Source organism: Lepidochelys kempii, chromosome 1 (genome assembly GCF_965140285.1).
Source record: "Lepidochelys kempii isolate rLepKem1 chromosome 1, rLepKem1.hap1, whole genome shotgun sequence".
Classification (NCBI taxonomy): domain Eukaryota; kingdom Metazoa; phylum Chordata; order Testudines; family Cheloniidae; genus Lepidochelys; species Lepidochelys kempii.
Window position 1 is genome coordinate 344,909,670 of NC_136380.1, and position 24,330 is coordinate 344,933,999.

At 47.9% G+C, this 24,330-nt stretch overlaps 1 protein-coding gene across 1 annotated transcript in view; it reads right to left on the reverse strand.

Moving 5' to 3' along the window:
• Nucleotides 1-24,330, reverse strand: part of PLXNA4 (plexin A4) — a 577,474-nt gene that overhangs the window by 211,662 nt on the left and 341,482 nt on the right. Inside the window, exon 4 of the mRNA XM_073328857.2 lies at nucleotides 5,194-5,294. Coding sequence (XP_073184958.2) covers nucleotides 5,194-5,294 — 101 coding nt within the window. The remainder of the gene's footprint in view (nucleotides 1-5,193; nucleotides 5,295-24,330) is intronic.

A 24,330-nucleotide genomic window follows, 5' to 3' on the forward strand; every position in this document is an offset into this window, starting at 1 on the left:
GGAGCTGAGCCACTGAAAGCCGGGGAATGAGATGAGAGCGAGAGATACAGCACTGCAAAGCTCCAGTGACCCCTCTCTTCCTCGCCATGTAGAAGCCAATCAATGTCCCTCCCTACCCCCGCCTCACGCTCCCGCCCCCCCCCCCCCCGTCTCTCTCTCTCTCCCTCTCCCAATAGAGTCAGATTTCCCCCTGTAAGATTAGGATGGGAGAGTCACAGAACTCAATTCCTGGGCACCAGCACGTTGCCCCTTGGGCAGAGAATTCAGGATCGCAATGCAAAGTCGGATCCCAAAGCAGCCACCAGACACCGTCCCAGCCCCCAGCCCTCCGGGCTAAAGCATTCGCTAGCGTTCACCGGCCGGAGACTCAGAGCTTCCAGGGAACTGATGGATGGGGCCGTGGGGTAACCTTACAAGCAGTGCGTACTGACACCTCCACTGAGGACCTCAGTCACTGATGCTCAGATCCAACAGTGAGAAGCAGTCTAGAAATAAACAGCCAGCTACGCGCACCCGACAGGCCACCCTTCTCTGCTAGGTGAGCACTTTACGACACGCCCCAGGCACAACCCTGCACTGCCGTTCATTAAAGATGATTGATACTGGAGAGGAAGGATGCCTGGCAGTCTGGAGCTGTGAGTTCCATTCTTACTCTTTCAGCGAGGGCATGGACAAGTCACGGCCCTGCTCCGTGCCTCAGTTTCCCCACCTGTAAAACAGGGACCACTTTACCTCAAAGGAGGCTGGACTCCTTCCTGCTTATGAAGCGTTTGAGACCCTTGGCTGAAAGGGGACAGAGGGTGATGTATTAACACTAGTGATGGGCAGTGGTTCTGACAGGTTTTCCTGGAGATCTTGCATGGAGGCGTTGATTATACATCAAGTCTAGGAAAGGTTGATTAATGAACTTTACAGCATTCCAAGATCCAGTGCCAATAAGGACCCAAACACCCAGGTGCTGCTACCCTAGGCAGGTGGACAACTTAACTCTGCAGAACAGGAGCTGGAAGTTGTGTGAGAACAGGGATATCTGGCACTGCCTGCTGCTTGCCTGGCTGGAAATGCCCTGGACTCACGTGATTTGGCCCTTCTGCTTCCAAGCCCAGCTTGAGGGGCAGAGGCAGGCAAATAAAATAAAATAAATACAGAGATCACAGAGAAGACAAAGAATTACCGGCACCTTTTCAGCCCCCCAAGTGCCTAGTTCACTCCAGGTTTGGTTTAAGGGTGAAGTGTCCTTTGCCATGCTGGGTGGTTCTAACTGGAGCCAAACTTGCTCACCCAGCCCCACCAGATCAGACGTATTACAGGAGCTCTGGAGTTTGGAGAGTGGACCCGGGACACAATGGGGTGGGGTAGGGAGGGAACAGGACAACAAGGCAAGGTGAAGTGGTCACAGCACTGTTGTCTTTTCTTAGGGAGTCTGGGGGAAACGAGGGGGGACTCAGGTTCGAGGCACACAGCAGCTTCCCCCAAGGACAGGAGAGGCCATGGGGAGCATTGGCGCGGAGCTCACGCCTGGGAAGCAGGATGAAGGAAAGGAATTTAGAGGGAGGATTTACATGTTTTCCTTTTTGAGCCCTCATGGCCCTACCGTAAGGCATGTAAATAAAGGGCCACCCCATTTACAGAGGAGGAAGCAGAGGTTAAGAAACAAGCTCCCAGGTCACACAGAGTGTCTGTCCTAAAGTTGGGAACAGAACCCAGGAATCCTGCTGTGCTGGCCGGTGTATTAACTACAAGGCCATCCTTCCTCCTTAAAGGAGGAGAAGGAGGGTGTTGGGGGGCAAGGTTTGCACATGGGATTCCTAGTCTATTGAATCCAGTTCTCTCTTCCCTACTATACGCTGGCTAGCATTTTCTTTAGCTCCCTGGCACCAAGTTGCTCTGCAATCTGCAGTTGTCTCTGCCCCTTTTCTCTCTCCGGGGATTTATTGCTAGGTGCATTGATTGCTTGATCCCTGCCACTGACCCTGGGTGGCTGCAGCAATAGGCTGAGATGAAATATCTGGTATTTCTGTGGTTCAATCAGCGGCTAATGTTGTGGTGTGATGGTTTCTTCTACGCATCTGGAATCCCGATCACTGAGCCAGTTGGGTAGCGACACCTACTTCTCCAGGCCAGACCAGGCCAGATTTACATGCTTCCTCAAATAGAAGAAATGAGCTGGCTGATGTCAGGCACACCTGGGTCTGTGCTCTAACTTCACCCACCTTTCAGGGACTCCACCTTCACCTCGCAGATAAATGAACGGGATTTAGCTAGGCAATGGAAATACCCTCCCTGCCTTATCTGCATCTCCATCCCCAAGCCTGACGTCCAATGATTGTCTGAAAAATGTCTGAGCTGCTTTTTAATGCTAGACCCTGGGCAGGGCACCCCCATTCCCGCTCGGTACAGAGGCGGCAGCCTTTGGTTCTTGGTTTGGAGAGGCGGGGATATGTGACATATTAATGATGTTTGTACCACAGCTCAGGCACCTTGGTGATGCAGCACAGTGTGCTTCATACATCACGATCACCATCATCAAACTAATGCACTGCACTGGGCGAGCGTACCTGTGTCCCCACCCGCCCGGGGCTGATCCACACAGGATAACAGCCTACTACTGCTCTCTGCTAAAAGAATGAGTCCTTCAGCTCCAGTAGTAGAGGCTCAGGCTTTAGACCTAGAGGTGCTGGGTTCACTCCTCCACCTGTGGGGTTCTCAGCAGTGATGGGTGACTGAGTCACCCCGAAGTGTTCTTCGGGTTCCTATAGACTTGGGTAGGAGGATCTGTCACTTCTCACACCCTCAGAATACGCGGCACGTGATCAGCAGCCACACAGCGCCAGATCCCACACATGGGGGGTTCAGTGTGCTTTGACAGCCCTGACACCCCCTCTGTGCCTACAGAAAGGGTTCAGTGCTGGCAGAGGCTTCCCCTATGCTGATTCCCGCAACATGCCTCAACCTGAACCCAGAGGAACCATCTCCAGAGCTGGACACGGAGTTCATGGCTGCTCTGCAGAGATCCCCACCGAAGAGACCAATCGGCGCACGCAAGGAGGCTGTTTGTTGGGATGTGAACACTTGCCTGCTAGGAAATGAACCGAGCGCCACCGATTCATTTCATACAAGCCACCGAGCACCAATCAGACACTAACAGCATTTAGTCACTATGGGGACATGCTGGATGGAACTGATGACTTAGAGGTGAGAGGCCCCCTAGCTCATTACCAGCCCCACATGCCAGACAATCCCTCTGTCCCGTGAGGGTCATTTGACATAAAGCACTGTGATTCCAGTGAAAGATGCTACATAAACAAATCAATAATGGCAATCCACCCAAGTCCTTGATACAGAAGAGGTGAGCTCCTTCATTGGCTAGCTTACCGGTAGCAAAAAGCACTATGCTTCGATATCACGGTGATGGGCCCGGGAGAAGAAGAGCAGAGGGAGAATACACCAAATCTGGCTGTTGAATACAAGTGCTGGCCTCACATTCTCAGACCAAGAGGGACTAGCAGGGCCCCAGATGCAGCTTGCTCGGTATAGCTGGGGTAACGTTTACAAACCCCGACTCAGGCCAGGTGTGCTCAGGATCTTCCGAAGGCGGGGCCTGACTCCTCGTTTTGGGCATATCCAGTCAGGCCATGTGGCTCTGATCTGAAATCAAGCAAACCTTGGTGGTTTCACACCTCACGAATTGATGGGGTCAGCTCATGGGGTGCGAACCACCCGTGGGCTGATTTACATGAACCCCCTCAACGCTACCAGCAGCGGGCTCATTTCACTCCACCCTCCAGCGACCCCTGATAGCCACAGGGAGGAGTGGCGCTGCTGGCCTCCAAAGGGCATTTCTATGTCATACTTGTCCTCTGTTGGATGACAGCTTGCCATGACTCTTGAAGGAAAGGGCTGTGAATACAGGGGAGGGAATGGACCCATAAGAATAACTATGCAGTGAGCCTCTTTCCCTACTGAAGACCACTGAGACTCAAGCAAAGCATCAGTAGGCTATTAACAGCACCCTCCCCGCCACCCCCAGCGGCACTCTGCTGGTCTATATATGGCCATGAAGATCAGACATGCTGCCAGGCCATGGGCGCCATTGGCATGTGATGCTATCCCACCATTCACAGCTTGCCCCAGCCTTGAGCTTGACAAGCCTGAGACCCAGCTCGCTCTGGCACTGGAAGAGGGTTTTCTGCAGGTGGGTGTTGAGATTATTGAGAGGAACCTCAGGGTCAAAGGAAAACAATACAAAGTGCTGCAATATCAGCAGGGCCTGAGGCCACCTCAACTGAAGCTCTGCATTCATTCTAGAGACACCTGGCAAGGCTGTATTTCAGAGTAGGCCTCCTTCCCTGCAGCGCCATTTTAGTGAGCAGACTCCCCCCAGGCACTGATACTGGGACCCACATGGGGTGGACATTATCTGCTCAGACTTTGCCCACTGTCCCAGAAGAGCCAGATGGATCTGCTTAAAACTATCAGCACTGAAACAGTTGGCTGACATTTACATCATTGTCACTAGGTTTCAGAGTTAACACCTCGCTGAGGTGAGATGGGGCAGTTCCCCTTTACACATTACCTTTGAATTTTCCCCCATGTGCCTATGAAATCCTGAGGTCCTGATTCTCCTCTCAAGCAGGAGTAAATCACTTGAAATCAACAGCGGCCAAAGCAATGTAAGCAGTGGAGAGTCAGACCCTACAGTGCATTTGAGACTTGTGTCTAAGTCCAGCCCCAGATTTGGTCCTGCTGCCCTATCCGTTGGAGAAGGGAATGGATTTGTCCCCCAGAAAGAAACTGTAAGAGCAAATGGGCCTGATTCAAAACACAGTGGAGTGAACAGGAGCCTTTCCATTGATTTCAATGGACTCTGGATCAGGGTCTTGCTGAGCCCCTCCTTATCCACTCACATGTGCACTCAGAAGGGAGAAACCCAGACTGCCTTGTCTCTGTGATTATTTTCTTTACCATTCTAAATGAAAGGAAGATGGCTGCTTCAGCAAGGACACTCTCTCTCAGTCTTCGAGGCCTCAACTGAGCTGCTCAGGTCACATTTTGAGCGATGTCTTGTGCCCCGCCAGGGAAAGACCTGTCCATTTGCAGCTTTGCTGCGTGCCCCGGTAGAGAGTGAGAAAAGCGCATTGGGGCAAGGGAGGCAGGGCTGGACGGAGGGAAATGCCATCGGACCGTACTTACGTGTTGTGGAGCACACACCAGCCACAGTGGGGGTCCCCGGAGCCCAGGCAATTGCTGCAGGTCTTGTACTGCCCGCACGATTCCACGGGCACTCTGGTCAGCTGCGGGAGGAAGGGAGAGAACATTTCAGTCTTGCTACACTGCTCCCAGTTTCTTTCTGGAGTGCAGGGTGTGACGCCATTCACGCTCCTTGCTGCAGCGATCTTCTCCTGGAGCCAAGCCTCTAAGAAGGGAACCTGTGCAGAGCTCCCCAGGCCAGCCACACAGGGAATGCTGCAGTGTGGACTCTGAATACAGCTGTTTGTAACACACGTTGGTCCGAATTCTAACCTGGCATAACCCTATTACAATCAATGGCGTTACACCAGGAGATTCAGCCCCATACCTCCCTCTCCCCTGCTCACACACACACACAACACTGAAACAAACACCCACATGCAGGCTAACGTCCTCCCCTCCCCACACATACTGCTGTATGGCTTCAGTTACACGATTCTGTTTGGACAGGCCTGGGCTCAGCACAGCAGACAGCCTGTTTGCAAAGCACGGCTCTAGAACACATTGCTAAATTGCTAATTCATCAGATCAACGCACCTTCGGCTTATGCCCTAGATGGCAACTGCAGGGTCTGAATTGGTAACACAGGCTCTGAAAGTAGCTCTCTAGCTACCTCTCTCTGGGACTTATATGGCCCCCCTTTACCACAGCATCTGATCCTCACAACACCCCTGAGAGCTAGCGCAGTCCCACTATCCCCATTTTAGTGATGGGAACTAAAGCACAGAGAGGCTAAGTGCCTTGACCAAGGACACACAGGAAATCTGGGGTGGAGCAGGGATGGGAACCCAAGTCCTAGGATAACAGCCTACAACCACTTGGCCATCCTTCCATTCTAAGAGCTCTCTCCTGTTCTCCTGTCTCCAGGCCTCTCTGCCACACTTACTCCATGGTGAATATTTTCTTGGCCAATAAATTGCACACCAGGTATCACCCACAAGCCCATCTCTTCCTCTGGAAACTCCAGCTATTTTATTTTCCACGTGCATCCATGTGCAGCTATCATTCCTCTAGCCCTCAGCCCCCTGGACTTCACCTCCAACACCACCTTAACTTAGGGCAGCCGAAGGAATTTCAAAACCTCCTATAATTTTCAACCATTCCCAGTGGTTGTTTATACACCGCATTTCGCTCCAGTTGGGCTTTCTGTTTACACACAGTTTCACTTCCTGGTTTTCCTATCCTAGCCCAATGCTGTTGCCAGCTGACACATTGGTACAGTGTCTCTTTGTCCCCCTCTAGTGGCGAGACAACATAAAGAGGGCTACGACTTTATCCATGCCTCCAAGGTGCCAGCTGGGCTCCTGTTACTCAGTGTGCAGAGGTGCTAATCTCCAGAGAAGGCTACAGGATATAAGCAGTGAGAGAGCTGGAACTACTGGCACTGCGTTCTGAAAGAGACAGTTGCGAGCCTGGCTGCAGAGAAGAGTTTTTAACCCATCCCACAGCAAGTAAGCATCTTTGCATATTCCTCACTCTCTTTCTTTCTTTTTAATTAAAACACTTCATAGAGTCATAGAGTTTAAGGCTAGAAAGGACCTCTCAGATCATTTAGTCTGACCTCCTGTATAACAGGCCACAGATTTCCATTTTATTAGGCTTTCTTTTTTTAACCAAAATCTACATTTTGTGCCCAGTGACCTGAGAGTGTCTTTCCCACTGACTGAGCTCCAGAGTGGATCCATAATACACAGTCAATCGCCTGTGCCTTCATACCAGCCCATGATGGCAGGGCAAGTTTATTCCTTCGGATAAATACAGTATGGTATTACCCTGATGAAACACCACTCAGAACCGCCAACAATAAACTGTTGAACAGCTGCTAGTGACAGAGAACAAGAGAATACATCTGGTTCTTGTGGACAATTTTTTAAAAGGATACAGCATGCAGGTGGGTTTGAACTGTGAAGTGTCAGACTAAGATTCATTCTGATGGTATCTTTGCATGAAACAAGAACAGGTTGTTGTTTTTTTTTTAACATCACAAGCAAAATCCTAGGGTTACACAACATCTGTGAAAATCCTTTGTTTTGTTTGGAACCTGTTTTTTTACCTGTAAACCATCACAGTCTGTGGGGAAAGGTTTCAAATCCATATTTCATAGGTCTGGCGGGACTTTCCCCAGAAATCCTCAGATGGACCCATGGCATATTTTATTCATCCATTTTACCATTGCCTGTGGTAAATCTCCCAAAGAAACTAGCTGCTGCAGCTGGGCACTTTTACATAACTATGGGCAAACGTCAAAAGCTCAAAGAAACCTCTAGAAGATTGGGCCTACAAAAGTGGCCATGGAAATGTCATGAGTACAGACCAACGGGGTAGAGGAAATAGGGGAAATAATGCAGGGGAAACAGGATACAAACTTTTTCACACCTTCAAAAAGTTTTGGTGGAAGGTTCAAGAGGTTATGGGCATGCTATGGGGGGGATGGGGTGGAGAGTCCATAGATTTATAGAGTTTATGGTCATAAGAGACCATTAGATCATCTAGGCTGACCTCCTGTATATAGAATTTCACTCAGATACTCCAGTATTGAGCCCAATAACTTGTTGGACTTGGGGATAATTTACACTTCAAAGGTTTTGCCAATACAGCTCTACCAGCAGAGCCCCCTAATGGAGATGCATCTTATTCTGTAAAAGGAGTTCTTTTGCCAGGATAGTTAAACCACCTCCCTGAATGACATAACCTGTACTGGTATAGCTGCACCTACATGGAGTGGTTTGCCGGTACCGCTACGTCAGTCAGGACGTGTGTTTTTTTCACACCCACGACCAACATAGATGTGCCAACCAAACTTGGTATGGTAGACCTGTCCTTACACCTATCTCTCAGAAAGGCATCCAGTTTTGATTTGAAGACATCAAGAGAGGAAAACTCTATGACTTCCCTTGGTAGTGTGTTCCTCTGGTTAATCACCCTCTGTTAAAAACTGGGCTGGGTTGGTTCTTCCTTTATCAGGTCTGGTTGGACCATCCCTAGATCTTAACCCAGTAAAATACTTGCAAAAGTAGGTCATAATTCAGTGGTTAAAGACTGTAAATCTGTCCTTCCCAAATGCAAAAGCAACTTATTATGTATTTGACCTTCATCCACCTTGAAGGATAGAAACTTGTAAGTAAAAGTGGGCCTAAGCTATGAAGTTCAGGTCCAGATCCAAACTACGCTGAAGTTAGACAGGGTTCTGATCTGATTTTCCACTTTAATTAGAGACCTCAATTTCCCCAAAGTCTGACAGGGCTCTAGCCCTGTTTGCATCTGTCTGATATAAACAGGTCTGAGCCGTGAAGTTTAGATCAGAATGTGCACTTCTCCGTCATCGGCTGGGGTTCCAGTCTGGTGTTCTGGTCCAGACTCACCTCTAGTTGTGGCTACAGCATTAGAATGAAAGGGGAGCTCTGGGGAAAAGGCAATGCTCCGTCAAGCTAGAAGCAAAAGCCTGACTGTGCTAGTAGCAGGTGTAACTAGCCAGGTCGGGTGGCCTCATTGGCAAATTGTTGCAAAGATGTAACAGAAATTAGCTGCCTATGTAGGTTTTTGTATAGTTGCCCACTACTGTGGTATCTGAGCACCATTCAGCCATCCAATGAGAGCAGTAGCGGGACCTAGGGAGTCTGGTGATATCACATACCTGGCCCTGTACTGCATGCTTCCCATCTGGTGAACTTGAGAGACATGGGTATGTGCTACAGCAACACATTATATTTGTGTTCGTGCCTCCGAGACACACAACTACGCAGTATGAACTCACACCAAACCATGTGCCATGTTCCATGGTGTAGGCCCTAGTGATCGGTGTCCAGTATAACCACTCCTACCATGTCTGCTATTGCTGGTACAGTGGGCCCTGTATGAATTCATCTCAAGCAGCTTTATTGTGAGATTAATTACAATTGTACCATGCTGATAAATGTCTTGAGCTGTAGTGTCAGACCTTCTAATTAATAAAGGGAGAGACTACAAAAAACAGAGGAGTGGTGACTGAAAGGAAAGCCACCAAGGGGTCATCAGCTTAAGAGAAGGGAACATTGAGCAAATAAGCAACATCAGAGCTCATATTTTACCCTGGAACATAATCTGTAATTAATTCAGCTCATCTCTGTGAGTCTAAAGTTTCGAGAGCTGTCCATGCCCTCTAGGAGCAATCAGCCTTTGACGGTGCCCCAAAGATGTATGAAAAAGAAAAGTCCACACAACCCTGTACTCACGTCTTCTCCTCACATTCCTGACAGAGGCATTCAATCGAGTCATTTTCTGAAGGCTAAAACTATCTCTGAAACCAGATTTTTATTCCCACCAGGAGCAGCAGAAGCGCCTTAAAAGTGGGGGGCCACCAGTGCCCAAACCATGGCCCTTCCCCCCAAGCCCCTGCCCTCACACCACCCATTCATGACCAGGCCCTGCCCTTGCACGACCTCTTCTCCCCAAGCTCCCCCCGTTCCCCACACTCCCGCCTTTGTACCACCCATTCCCACCCGTACAGCCAGTAAAAAGGTGGAGGGCTATCCCCTTTTTAGAGTGATGGTGCCATGGCCCGTGCCCCGCCCCCCCACTCCAGCACCCTTGATTCCCACTCCACCCCTTTGACAAACTGAAGCCATTCCAGATGACACTTCTTAGGAGTGATCTTCTACCAAGGTGCAATTTTGATGAGTGTCTGGGGCACACCTAACGAAGGGTGGGGAGAGCTGAGATTCCAAACATTGAGGCACCTCTGGTGTGGAACAGCATGAGCTGGGATATTATTTATATTACTATTATGCCTAGAGGCCTAACCAATATCAGGCCCCATTGTGCTCGTCAGCAGGTACACTTAGTAAGAGGCTGTCCTGGCCTCAAAGAGCTTGCAATCAACATAGACAAGACAGATAAAGGACATATTGCTATCCCCATCTGACATATGGGAAACAGAGGCTAAAACTGAGTGATTTGCCCAGGGTCACACAAGGAGTCAGTGGCAGAGCCAGGAGCTGAACCTAAATCTTCCATGTCCTAACTGAGCGCATAGGTGCTGACTTCCTCTCTACTTGGGCCTGAGGGGGGGGGGGGCGGGGGAGGCAGGTGCTCAACACACACCACCCTCCTCCTCAGGCTTGCCCCAACTCCACCCCTCCCTCCAAGCCTCCAACCCTTCCCTGCTTCTTCCCACCCCTGCTCTGCCCCTGGCCCTTCCCCCACTCCACCCCTTCCCAAAGCCCCACCTCCACCTTGCCTCTTCCTGCCACCGCTCTGCCCCCGGCCCCAACCCCACTCCACCCCTTCCCCCAAGACCCCACCCCACCTCTTTCCATGCCCGCTCTTCCCCTGCCCCACCTCTTCCCACCCCTACCCCCAAGCATGCCCCTTCCCCGTTCCTCCTCCTCCCTCCCAGTGCCTCCTCCACGCCACTGAACAGCTGTTCCACGGCGTACAGGAGGCACTGGGAGGGAGGGGGAGGAGTTGATCGGTGGGGTGCTGGGGGCAGGGAGCTTGGCTGCTGGTGGAAGCTAAGCACTCACTAATATTTTTCCATGGGTGCTCGGCGCCTATGACTGAGTGTCCTAACCACTTCCTCACAAATCAACTGCAAACCTGAATTCCAATCCTTACATTAACCGTAAGTAGGATCAGCTCCCTCCAAAAACCACATCTTTCATCTTTTTCTAGTATAACGGAGTTACATGGTGTCATTTAAAACAAAATGATTGAGGTTTTGGATTTGGTTGACAGTAACCAGCTAATCCTGTTAGTAATTTGGCTCTCCATTCTGCCATTATACAAGGCTCCTGGTATGTGCTCAGCTCTCGTTTTCTGGCTTCCATATTTGACTTTTTTATAATTTCAGTACATACACATTCCTTTTTGCAAAGCTGCTGCCATTCCGGTCAAAATGTGAATTATTGCTCCATCTCTGCTGTTATAATTGGCTGTTAATACAGCAGCTGGATTTATTCATTCTGATAGACTAAGTCAATTTAAATGTACAGAAAGGCATCTTAAGTACCCAATTTCCTTCCCAATAGTGAAAAGATACATTTCCAAAACACTGAACGTGACTCTGTCAAGCTGTGTGGGTTCTGTGAATGCTGCTCCTATCTTTCAAGGCTCAGCTGGCCCCCCAAAAGCTGCAGCAAGATTAAGAGAGGCTGATTTCGTTTCAAAGCCCTGAATAGAGCATTCACGCTAATGCTGTTTGTTGAATAGGCTGAGACAAAAACCACCCAAGAACCAGGTTTTGTGCTCCCTTCACAAAGCTTCTGAGGATGTGGTTAATGCAAGGGACTCTGGGAGAGATGGGATGCCAATCCGGCTTGGGCCATTGACCCTGTGACCTCAGGCAAGTCTCTGCAACTCCTGTGCGTAATCCCTGCTGGAAGGTGTGTGAAAATCAGGAACCCAACTGAAAACCAAACCCTGGGCCTGATCCATCTCTACCGTATACCGGTGTGAATCAGGAGTAAATTTTGATTTATACAATTGTAAAACCAGTTTGAGAAAAGACACTCCGGCTGGGCTAGATATGGATCGTGGGTTCCATTCCAGCCCGCATCATTGAGACAGCTCATGCAAATGACATCTCACCTACACTGGGGTGTGAGAATGGCACTGCAAACTGCACGCAGCTGTCCTTTCCCAACACAGCCAATGCGAACGCCACCCTCCTCTCCCAGCACAGCCAATGCTAACACCACCCTCCTTTCCCAGCACTGCCAATGCGAACGCCACCCTCCTCTCCCAGCACAGCCAATGCTAACACCACCCTCCTCTCCCAGCACAGCCAATGCGAACGCCACCCTCCTCTCCCGGCACAGCCAATGCGAACGCCACCCTCCTCTCCCAGCACAGCCAATGCGAACGCCACCCTCCTCTCCCAGCACAGCCAATGCGAACGCCACCCTCCTCTCCCAGCACAGCCAATGCGAACACCACCCTCCTTTCTCAACACAGCCAATGCGAACGCCACCCTCCTCTCCCAGCACAGCCAATGCGAACGCCACCCTCCTCTCCCAGCACAGCCAATGCGAACACCACCCTCCTTTCTCAACACAGCCAATGCGAACGCCACCCTCCTCTCCCGGCACAGCCAATGCGAACGCCACCCTCCTCTCCCAGCACAGCCAATGCGAATGCCACTCCAAACTATTCCTTCTCAGTGTAAAGCTCCCGCACAGAATAAATCTATTCTCCTATGCTCAGAACGTTGAAAACTGGAGGCTTTAATTAAGGTGAGTTAATTGGAAGCAGCAGTCGCTGCCAAGGACATATGACACAATAATTAAGCTTGGGGTCAATACGGCTGCTGCGTGGCTCTGGCGAGGTAAATTACCTGTTCAAGTCACACATTCATTTCTGCCTATCTCCGTCTCCAGTATCTGTCCCTCCCTCCTTTGTTATCTCCAACTCTCCTCCCTATCTGTGAGAGTGGGTTCTCCTCTGTGCGGCCCGTGACACTCCCAGCAATAGACAGAGGGAGATCATACGGGGAAAATAGAAAGGTGAAGGAAAAAGCCTACTGGGTTCTCTACACTAAGCCAGAGAATTCACAAGGGAAAAACAAAACCCACCCCACTAGCTCAGGCCTCTGGAGGGAGGGTTCAGAGAAGCTTCCCCCAGGACCAGCAACAATCCTGGCCTCTCCCCCTTAACTTTCCTGCAAGCACCCAACTTTGGTCAACTTGCAATTCATGCCCGTCCCTGAGCTCCACTCCTGATCCACGCACCTCAGCTCCCTCCAAATCCCCAGCCTGGTTACTGATGAATCTGGCCTCACGTGGTGCCACAAATTAAGTGTTTCAAATAATTGCAGGCTGCAACTCGTAAAACAAATGAGATTTGGTGAGATGTTTGCACTCAAAAGCCTTCAAAATGGAGAGCCTAGTGTCACAATTAAAGGAGAGAAAGCCCAATCTTAATGAGCGCCGGTTCCTGTGCGGTTACTGAGGCGTGCATGCCGAGTGAGGGATAGATCGTTAGCTAGGCTCTATAAAGACTATATATAGATTTAATTGGGCCCAGCTATGGAATGTATGTCAAAGCGCTGGGTTTTTTGAAGTCCAGCACCACTTGAGGGCTAATGTCAAAGGCGTGAAAAGCTAAATCATCCAGGGAAAGTCTGAGTGTTACTGCTAATGATGATGGCTACAATGTTCCGCCCTCTCCCCAGGTCACCTTGTTCCACCATCTCCTCAAGAGGAGTTCCATCCCCTCCCTCAGTTATCTGGTCCATCTTCTTGCCAGTGCATCCACACCTTCCCTCTCCTCACATTAACACACCTCTCCCATCCCCACCTTCTCCCCAGCCTGTCTGTAATTGTTTGGGGTTTGCAGGAAGCAGCTGACGTGGGAGCTGATGGCGTACGTAGATGTTGGTCTGGTACACAGAGCAAACGGCTGAGGAACAGGAAGGAACCCTGATTGAAAGGTGAGCTGATTTTGGGGGAAACAATCAGAATAATTTCAGCAACATTAGATAGTTCCTTCCCATGAGCCTCAGCACTTCCTGGTTGTGGGTGGAAGCAGAACTGTTCAGATGCCCCTAGAAAAGCTGTCCTTACAGCACTTCCCTATGACACTGCAGGAACAAGGACTCTCAAGAACCAGCTTGTTCCCCTCCAGTGCGTGGGAGACTCAGTAGGACAGATGCAAACCTTTGGATTTCCCTATGAACCGAACATCTGAAACGTCTGAGTTCACCCATCACTAGCCCAAACATGTCCAGGCCTCCTTCAGTATGTGACTATAATCCACTCAGTTGAACAACTTCTTCCTCAGCCTTGGAATTCAACGCACTTTACAAAGGTGGGCAAGCATCATTAGCCCCATTTTACAGGTAGGAAAACTGAGGCTCAGAGACACAAAGAGACGTAACCAAGGCCACACAGCGAGCCAGTGGCACAGTCTGAATTAGAACACGGGTCTCCTGTCTGGTAAGCTCCTGCCTAAAGTGGGCCATCGCTAAACGCAGGGTGCTGTTTCCTATCCCAGTTTCTTGGAGGAAATACATTTCCCTGCGTGGAAAGGGACAGTAATACTTCCCCTGCTGTGACATGGCAGACCAGGTGCCAGCTCATGCCAGGGTCCCCATGTCTCAACTGACTACTAACGAACACGTAGCTGGGATCAGCCTGGCTCACCTGTGTGCTTGTCTTGTTAAAATAGGTATTAGAATTATAAGACTGTGTTTAGTATTTGGACGTCATTGAATGCTTGTAAACTGCTGCATGCTTTAATCTCACATGAAACCTCTGTATCTCACATGTAAGGCAGTACTTGAGCATTTGTACTGAGGGGCTTGTCTGTGCCACTGTAGTGTTTTAGCGAAGATATTACTGCACCTACTAGAGAGTTTCTCTGGTCAGCGCAGTTAATCCAGCTCCCCGAGAGGCAGTAGCTATGTGGATTGGAGAAGGTCTCCCATCGACATAGCACTGTCTACATGGGGGCTTAGGTGTGGATTTTTCACACCCCTGAGCGACATATTATACTGATATAAGTCTGTAGTGTAGACCTGGTCTAAGTCCCCGTGAGTGTGTAAATCACCAGAAAGAAGAGAGACATTAACTAGTGTGACGTGCTGGTCTCCAACAGAAGTATGGTATGGTATGTCCAGCCCAAAAGGGAAGGTCCTTCGACACCAGGCGGGCTATTGTGGGACATTAAAGAGGACAAAAGACTGTTGTTCTTCTATCCCTCCCATGAAGATGAGTCATGCAAGTGAATTCCTCCTATCAATTGAGACCACAGCTCAGAGCACATGGGAGGAGGGGATAAAAACCCTTAACAAGAAGAAACTGTATCTGTGTGCCGCTTGGACTCTGGGGTGCAAGGTTTCTAGGCATAAGCATGGGATCCCCAGCTGATGAGTTTAGTCCTGAAGGACATAGAGACCTTGCTTATTATAGAAGCTCCTACTACCTTTCGAAACTTAAGATAGTAACTCATGTGTGTATCTATGTTTACCTGCTTTAACCTTATAAATAACTCTCATTTCCTTTTCCTATTAATAAATCTGTAGATAGTTTATCATAGGATTGGCTAATAGACTTGTTTTTAGTGTGAAATCTAATGTGCAATTGACCTCGGGTAAGTGACTAGTCCTTTGGGACTGGAAGTAACTAGACTATTGCTGTGATTCTTGGTGTAAGGGATCATCTATCACAAAGCTAGGCTCAGCTGGGTGGCAAGACAGACTGGAGAACCCAAGGGGACTGTCTGTAACTCCATGGTTAGGCTGTTATAGTGCATGAGGAGTCTACAGGTGATCATTGGTTGGTGAAATCTAAGTATAAAACTCACAGCCAATTTGGGGTCTGTGCCCTGATTCTTAGGAGTCTGCCCTGAGATTGGAACTCACTGCAAGGCAGCTTGACACCCCTCCAACCACTCAGTCTCTCTCCCTTCATCTGTCGACTCTGTTCTCCACTGCGAGTAGTTTTCCATGCAGTGCCCTCCACTCTCCGCTGACACTCTCTGAGCAGCTTTCATTGGTCTTCCCCAAACACATCTACGATAGCATCAACAGAGATACTATAAGGTCAGACCAGCTTATCTACAAACTAGAGGCCTAAGATCTAAGACCTGAGAAGCTGAAGAGCAATAAGATGCATTCACTGTTCATCTGGGCTATGGCTAACAAACTCCAGCCAATAAAAGAGTGAGAGAGAGAGACTTTATTCATGACTATCTGAATACCTGTTCATCCATGGAGCTGTAGCCACCTCCATAGTGTTAACAGGTGTCTGAGTCTAGAGCTAACAAGCAGCCATGAGAGGAAAGATAGCAGCCTGGGCTTTCAAATACTTGTTACAATTTGTAAAATGAGGGAAAACCAGCAAGTGTCATTACTGCTAGAGGAAGCTCACGAAGGCTCAGCTATTTACTCAGAAGCTGGGTCAATCATTAGCGCTACCCAGCTGTGGTCATTTTCAGGCATCTGTGCAATTGTTTCTTTGGCTGATGTTCAGCTGGGTTCTGACACCCCAAAGTTTCAGGTTGGAATGAACCAAAAAGCTCCAAGAAAAGCTCAGTTGGAAACGGCAGCGTTTTTCACAGGTTCAAGTTTCACACGTCTCCGATCAGAGCCGGGCCTGAGATGAAAAATTCAGATCCTGACACTGAAACCTCCCTCCCAGCCCCTCGAAGTGTATTTCCGTTGATGGATCAGAAGGCTAGGTCAGGGCTGTAGGTTCTGTACATTCTCCAAGAGCTTTCTTAGCTAATTGTATCACCATAAAAGGAAAGTTCTAGGGTGTTCAAGTTCAGGGATTTCATAGATTCACAGAGTTTAAGGTCAGAAGGAACCATTAGATCATCTAGTTTGACATCCTGCATGTCACAGGTTATTACATTTCACTCCACCGCCCTGAATTGAGCCCAATAGCTTGTCTTTGACTAAAATATAACTTGTGATTGGCTAAAGCATTTCGTCTGGAAAGGCACCCAGTCTGGATTTGAAGACATCAAGAGATGGCAAATCCCTCACTTCAGTTGATAGCTTGTTCCAATGGTTAATCATCCAAACTCTTAAAATTTGTGCCTTTTTCTCATCTGAATTTGTCTGGCTTCAGCTTTCAGCCACTGGATCTTGTTATGCCTTTCTCAGCTAGATTAGAAAGCCTTCTGATAATTTGATTTTCTCCTCAGGAAGGTGCTCATACACTCTAATCAAGTCACCTCTCAGTCTACTTTCTGATAAGCTAAACAGGTTGAGTTATTTAAATCTCTCACTATGAGGAATTTTCTGTTCTCAAATCATTTTTGTAGCTCTTCTCTGCACCCTTTCTAATTTTTCAACATCCTTTTGAAAATGTGGATACCAGAACTGTACACAGTACTCCAGTATCGGTCTAACCAACCTATGAACAGAGGGAAAGTCACCTCGCTACTCCTACTGCCCTGTTTATAGATCAAAGGATTGCACTAACCCTATTTGCCACAGCATTGCATTGGAAGCCCATGTGATACCTAAATCCTTTTCAGAGGCACTGCCTTCTAGGTCACACTCACCTATTCTGTAGGTGTGGCCTGCATTATTTGCCACTCTGATATTTTTGTGTCATCTGCAAATTTTATCAGCAGTGATTTTGTATTTACTTCCAGATAACCAACGAAAAAGTTGAATAGTGTTGGGCCTACTACTAATCCCTGCGGAAACCCGACAGTAGCAGTCCCATTAACAACCATTTTCTGATATGTCAGTTAGCCCATTCTTAATCCGTTTAACGTGTGCTTGATATTGTATAGTGATTTTTTTTAATCAGCATGTCATGCAGCACTAAGACAACACAACTATGCAGTTACCTTTATCAATCAAACTTGTAACCTACTCTAAGAACTAAATCAGGCTTGTTTGAAAAGACCTACTGTCCATAAAACCACGCTGACTGATTGGTTCAGTTTGACCCAATTTAGAGGTTTGCACCAGAAGCAAGATCTCGGTATGGCTCCCCCATCAGAGTTCAGGTTTGATCCATTCCCTGCGGTTTTGTTCAGGACCATCTCTCTCCCCACCGTTAAAGGTGATCTCTACTGGGAGCTTCTCTTTCCTTTGGGTTTCTATCTTCTTGGACTGAGGTGATTTCTGACCACTAACTAGACCAAGGACTTGAGACTCCAGCTCCCACCAATGGCTTAAGGCACATGCACACATGGAACCCAGAGCACTTGTGGGGAATGGATGGCTTAGGAACTGGTAATGAGGCAGTAGATCGCTGATTCAATCCAAGGACTTGATTACCCTCTGATGGCTCTTTGGAAGACTACGTGAAATGGGGGTCTTGATTCAATTCTGAATTGTCAGGCACCCACATCACAAAATCCACCACTAGGCAGGCCCCTTGCCCAACAGAAAAGACTGAACAGGCAGAGAGACTAATGGTGCCTGATGGCTGTAGGGAAAACACATCAAGTGGACCACATCTGAGGCACAGTTCCCCAGAGACAGAGATGCCAAAGTACACAAAGACCCTACAGAGCTTTTGCTGATACTATCCAGGTGGTCTCCAGGATGGTATCTTGAAAGCGAGTGGGATCAGCACACTGAGATATGTCAAAGGAGCTCTCCACATGGAAGATCAAAGTAATTCTAACACCGTGGCTCTTATTACACGTAGCTCTTTAAAGGAATGACTTACAAAAGCCCACAGTGCAATCTGAGTTGGACTCAGGGATTTGCTAAGATGCATTTCACTTGCTTTTCCAGTGAACACCAAGCCTTGTTAACACAAAGCTTTGTACCCCAGGCCATAAAGAAAGAGGAGGTCTATTTGGCATCAAGCTACCATGGAAAGAAATACTGCAAGACTAAAAGGGCTTGGCTTGATACACCTTCTGAAATGTTAGCGCTGTCCTATCTGTCTGTAAGTATCCAAGAATGGGGTCTTTGGTTTCAGTGAGTCTAGAAGCCAGAGCTGTGGGGAGCCTAGGTCTCTGATGCACCCTTGTTGTCCAAGGTAGACAGATGAAGCAGCACCTCACAAATCCGGGAAGGTCAGTCCCCATGGGAAATCCTATTGCAATGCCCAAGGCGTGCTGTCGCCTGATTGGCTCACACCCACTACTTAAGGCAGGAAGTGACTGAAGTGGACTGTCCAAGCAACTGGGCAGACTCTCTGTTGCTGCTGCATTGGACCCCGCTCTTGCCTGTGTCCTACAATCTGTATCCAACCCCTGTTCACAGTTCCCGCTCCAATTCTATTGTTCCTGGTTCCTGCCTTGGTCCTGCCCTTGCCGTCTGTTCCTGCCCTGCACCTGATCCATGCCTGATCCTTGCCTCGTTTCTGGCTTCTGCCCCTCCACTCCGTTCCTGAACTTTGGCTACCAGTCCTGGCTCAGACCACTAAGTCTGACTGCCTATGCCCAGTTCCTAATACCGTCATGTAGCAGGGCAGGACTCTGAGTTCAAAGGGCTTGTCTCTCATTCTGCTCTCCTAACTCCCATCACTACCAAATTCCATGGGTACCAATTGTTTGGCTTTAATTTCAGGATGCCAGAGCATCCCCTCTCATCGACTCAGAGCACTGATGGATGGGCAGGGCAGCCCCGCCCCTCTGATCAGCTAGAGTGACTAGGTATGAGTTCCCCTGCAGGGCCAGCCCACACACAAAACAATATCCTCCCTTTCCAGTGACACTTAACAGGGCAGGAGACTGCTGACCCCGGCAAGCCATTTTATCAACATGCTAGCTGATTCCCATTTCAAGAGCTCAAAGCTGGGGTGCAGAAACTGGGGGACCTTAGGAGAAACACCAATGACCTCGCCACCTCTCCACATCACCACATCCTTTGTCCCGCTAACACAAGTGCACACTTTGTCAGAACTGCAACAGTACTGGTACTATTCATGATACATCTCAAAGCACTTTACAAAGGGGGGAGTAGCATCATCCTGGGGGAAACTGAGGCACAGAGCAGTCAAGTGGCTTGCTCAAGGTTAAAGAGCGAGGCTAAGGCCTCGTCTACACACAAATTTGCATCAGTTTAATTTAACCAATTCATTTAAGCCAGCAAACACCCCTACATGGGCACATTAATTTCTGCTTATGAGTGGTTTAGCTTAAACCTATTGTCCATCAACTTGCACTAAACTGAAATAAGTCTGGTTTTAAACCAGAGTCAGTGTCCACACAGCCTTTTGCACTGGTTTCGTATTACACTGGTTTAAAAATCTCACCTTAAGTTAAACCTCATGTAGATTAGTTCTAAGGCTGAGCCCCAGGTTCAGCCCCAGATGCCCAGTCTGAGGCCTTGGCACTGAACCAGAGCTCCTTCTGCACTGGCCAGCATTGCAACTCCAGGCTGTTGGTAAAGGATGGCCAGGCGAGAAGAGCTGTCCTGGTGTTTGTATTACACACACGCTGCACGTGCTCACACACACACACGTGCCCATGCAGTCAGCTGATAACATTTGGAAGCGCGTGCAGATTTACACAGTGCAGCAGGCAGCTGCAGAGAGCGCTACACATCCTGGATTCCATTTCGCACCAGTGAACTGTAAAATTATAACCACGTCTTTTCCCAGCCTCTTCTCTCTATCTCACACACACAGGCTGCAGTGACGAACAACCGAAGAAGAAGTTTAACGTTAGGCTATGTCTACACTGTCAGAGTTTTTTTGCCGGAAGTTTTTTTGACGATCCAAAAGTGCTAAAAAAAAAAATCATTGTTGCGTGTTCAAACTGTCTTGCTCTGTTGTCATAGTGTGTCCACACTTGGGTCAGTAGCAGTGACAGTGAGAGCAATTATTTCTCCACCTTCTGCCACTAGGTCTTATGGGAAGGCAGAGTAGATCGCAGCTCATCGTGGGTCCAGGGTCACTGTCCCATGATGCATTGCTTTCCGTCCCAGCATTCCATGTGCTTCCCTCATCGGTTTGCAGCATTTTTCAATGTCCCTTGAGTTCTTCCTGCCCCGCCACGGATCCTGTGCTGTCGTCCCATGCTCTGCTAGCTGTCAGTAGCACCTCGCGAATGGCAGTGCAGTTAATCTTGAAGTTCCAAAGTCACCGTCGCTTTTAGGCTCATGAAACAAGCACTGAGTGGTGGGATCACATCGTGATGCACATCTGGGATGACGAGCAGTGGCTACAGAACTTTCGGATGAGGAAAGGCAGTTTCCCAGAACCGTGTGCTGAGCTCACCCCAGCCCTGTGGTGCAGGGACACCCTAATGAGAGCTGCCCTCTCGGTGGAGAAGCTTGTGGCAATCACAGTGTAGAAGCTGGCGACTCACATCCTTAGAGGTTTTTAAGGTCCAGCTTGACAAAGCCCTGGCTGAGATGATTTAGTGGGTGTTGGTCCTTTTTTGAGCAGGGAATTGGACTAGATGACCTCCTGAGGTCTCTTCCAACCCTGATATTCTATGATTCTATGACTCCAGACCGCTACCACTCAGTCGCAAGTCTCTGGTCTATCCATGAACATATCTGCACTCCTCTAGAAAGAGCAGCTCCCCTTCATGTCTGTTATTGCCACCAACAGCAGGCATCAAAAATAACCCTCCAAGGAGAATGAGGCCCGTATGTTTACAGAGCACAGGAGAACAGGAACACATATAAGAACTGGAGATCAGATTCAAATCCCACTGAAGTCAGTGAGTGTCTTTCTTTCGACTGAAGTCAATGGGAGTTAGCTGGGGTCATTGGTATATGTCCTGAGGGATTACAACATTCTTATGGCTTTTTCTTTAGTAAAATAGAAATCAAGTCTTGTGCCCAGCTTCCTTTCTTCAATGGAAGTTTGTATCCTTCACAAAGAATGTATAGATTTTATAAGGAATACATCCCAGGCTTGCATGGAAAATAGGGGACATTTGTAACCCCCATCATTTTTCATCTTTATTCCTTTCCTTAGAGTTGGTCCAGTAATCCATTGTGAATTCAGCTCTTTTTCCCCTTTGGGATTTCTGCAAATGTGTTTACTTGTTCTAGTGGGGGGGAGGGGAAATGTCCCAAAATGAAGAATGGCACAGCAGTCAGGGCACTAGACTTGGATTCAAGCCCCTGCTCTGCCACAGACTTCCTGTGTGACCCTGGACAAGGCAGTCTCCCTGTGCTTCAGTTCCCCAGCTTTAAAATGGAGATTACAGGCCTTCCCTAACTCACAAGGGTGTTGGGAGGTGCCCCAGATGCAATGATCCTGAGGGTCATTTAAGAACTAGAAAGAGATAGAGAGATACGGATGTGATGGATTCTCCATTCGTGGGCTTGATACAGGAATCACTGGGCAAACTTCTGTGACCCGTGTTACGCAGCAGATTAGACTCGATAATAACAATAGTCCCTTCTGTCTTTAACTCTATGAATCTGTAAGTATTTGCCAAGTAGTTCCAATAATAATTTCCATCATGTGATGAGAATCGCTGGGATAGGCATAAACAGACCTTCCGTCCAATTTAAACTTTTATCTTTTTGATGGGTTTCATCTTGGTGAATTTTAAAATAACTTTTCTCTATCAAGATTTAGATTTCAGTAGGTATGCTCTCTGTCCTAGAGGCCAGTTCCAAATTAGAAAGGCTACCCTAATTGCCTTGTTTGCAAGAAGAATAAGAATCTCTGGTTTTAGAGAAGCAGAAGAGAAAGTGGAGATGATAAAATTTACCATAAATCTGAATTTATTTTTATTTTGCTGATGTCAGGATGATTGACTGACCGGCTTCTCGAGCTAGGGTTTTTTCTCAACAGTTATTTTTATAGGGGTTTTATATAGACTCTTCTGTAAACTGGTGACATAATGTCTTTTTAAGACATTCAACCCAGAAAAGACCATGCTAACTTCCGCAAAATGATCTTATACATCTGGACTTTTGCTGTTTCTGGTGAGTCCAATGGGCTCTGTGATATGGAAAATACCAAAAAACTTTGAAATTACTGACTTAAATGAGGAGTCCTGGTGGCACCTTAGAGACTAACAAATTTATTTGGGCATAAGTTTTCGTGGGCTAAAACACATTTCATCAGATGCATGGAGTAGGGAGGTATAAATACACAGCATAGGAAAAGATGGGAGTTCCCTTACCAAGTGGGAGGTCAGTGCTAACATGCCAATTCAATTAAGATGGAAGTGGGCTATTCTCAACAGTTGACAAGAAGGGGTGGAAATTACTTTTGTAGTGCTAATGAGGCCAATGTAATCAAGGTGGCCCATTTCAAACAGTTGACACGAAGTTGATACAGACTAACACGGATACCACTCTGAAACCTGACTTAAATGGGACTTTTCCGAGTTGATGCTCACTAACAACAATCTAATTCAAACTAAATTGGACTGAGTTGTAGGCTCCAAGGTAGGCCTCATGCCTGATTTGCCCTAGGACTTTGGAGTGAGGCACTGCAAAGCAGAGTGAGTGAAATTCGTTAACTATAAGAATAAGGGGTAAGGCTGAGAAGCCTCTCCCTTCAGGTCAACACAAACTATCTGAGGGAAGACTGATGTTCCAGAATCTCCAGCACTGATCACCCATGGAGAGAGGGAGTCACAACATCCACAAATAGGTCACACCAGCCTTCAGCCAATCTCTCCGTAGACCAAGGGAAGTTCCACTTGGGAGTAGCACTGTGCCAGTAGAATATTACCAGCTGGCTCCTTGTCTGCATGTCCAGTACCTGCTCTAGGTAAGTCCAGAAGACACTGAGAACGGAGGAGTTCATGAGCCCCTTGTCATTTTCAGTATCATACTTTTTCTATTTTTCTGTTTTTGTTTTGTGACTTTCTTGGGTGAGGTCCCAGATTTTTGTTTAATTTATTTGTAGGATGTGAAAATGGAATTATGGCGGGGGTGAACATCCTTAAAACCCCGATGGGGAAGGTGTAAAAAGTTCCCCAGGTTTAAAGAGGTGTAAATATTGTCTCACAAATATGCTCATTGTGTACTCGGTTTAAAAGATCTGGAGAGACCCTGAGATTGTCCTCTCTCATTTCTGGGAAGTAAGAGCTGTTCAGCTTCCACTTATTAAGAGTGTTCTGTTAAAGTGTGTGTGAGGGCTGGTCAAAACTTCTCCATCATGACTGTTTTTGGCGGGAAATTGGGGTTTCCATTAAATATATTTTAATTATAATTTAATATTTTTGTGGAAAGCAGCTGCTTTCTATAGAAAATGTCAACTTCTCATAAAAAAACGAGGATTGAACTCTAATCCAATATTGATGCAAACTTGCTTAACTTGTTTTATCTGATCTTGATTTGATTCTGCTTTGATAGTTGGGGGTGTTTTAGTCTTACTTTAGCATTCTTAGGAATAGCTTGGCTTTGGTGATACATTCTCTTGATTTTATTTCAGTTGTCTAAGAGCTTTAATAAAATGTATAAAACAGAGACTGACGGAGTCACATTTCTTTCCATAGGCAACATGGTTCCAGAATCTCCGAGGGCCAGGAGTGGACACCAGCCAGTCAATCTAAAAGCCTGACCAGATCCTGCTAATAAGTCTGTGGTTCTCACCCTGTTAGCTTTTGGAAGAAAAGTCAATGTATGTATCCATTAGCCTTACTGCCACACTGTTTCTGAACTGTTCTTTACACGGGGTCTGTTCTCTGAATCACCACGCTGTTACAGCAAGCAGCGCTGTGACATGCAGAACTAGTGCTAGCAGTGAAGTGTCC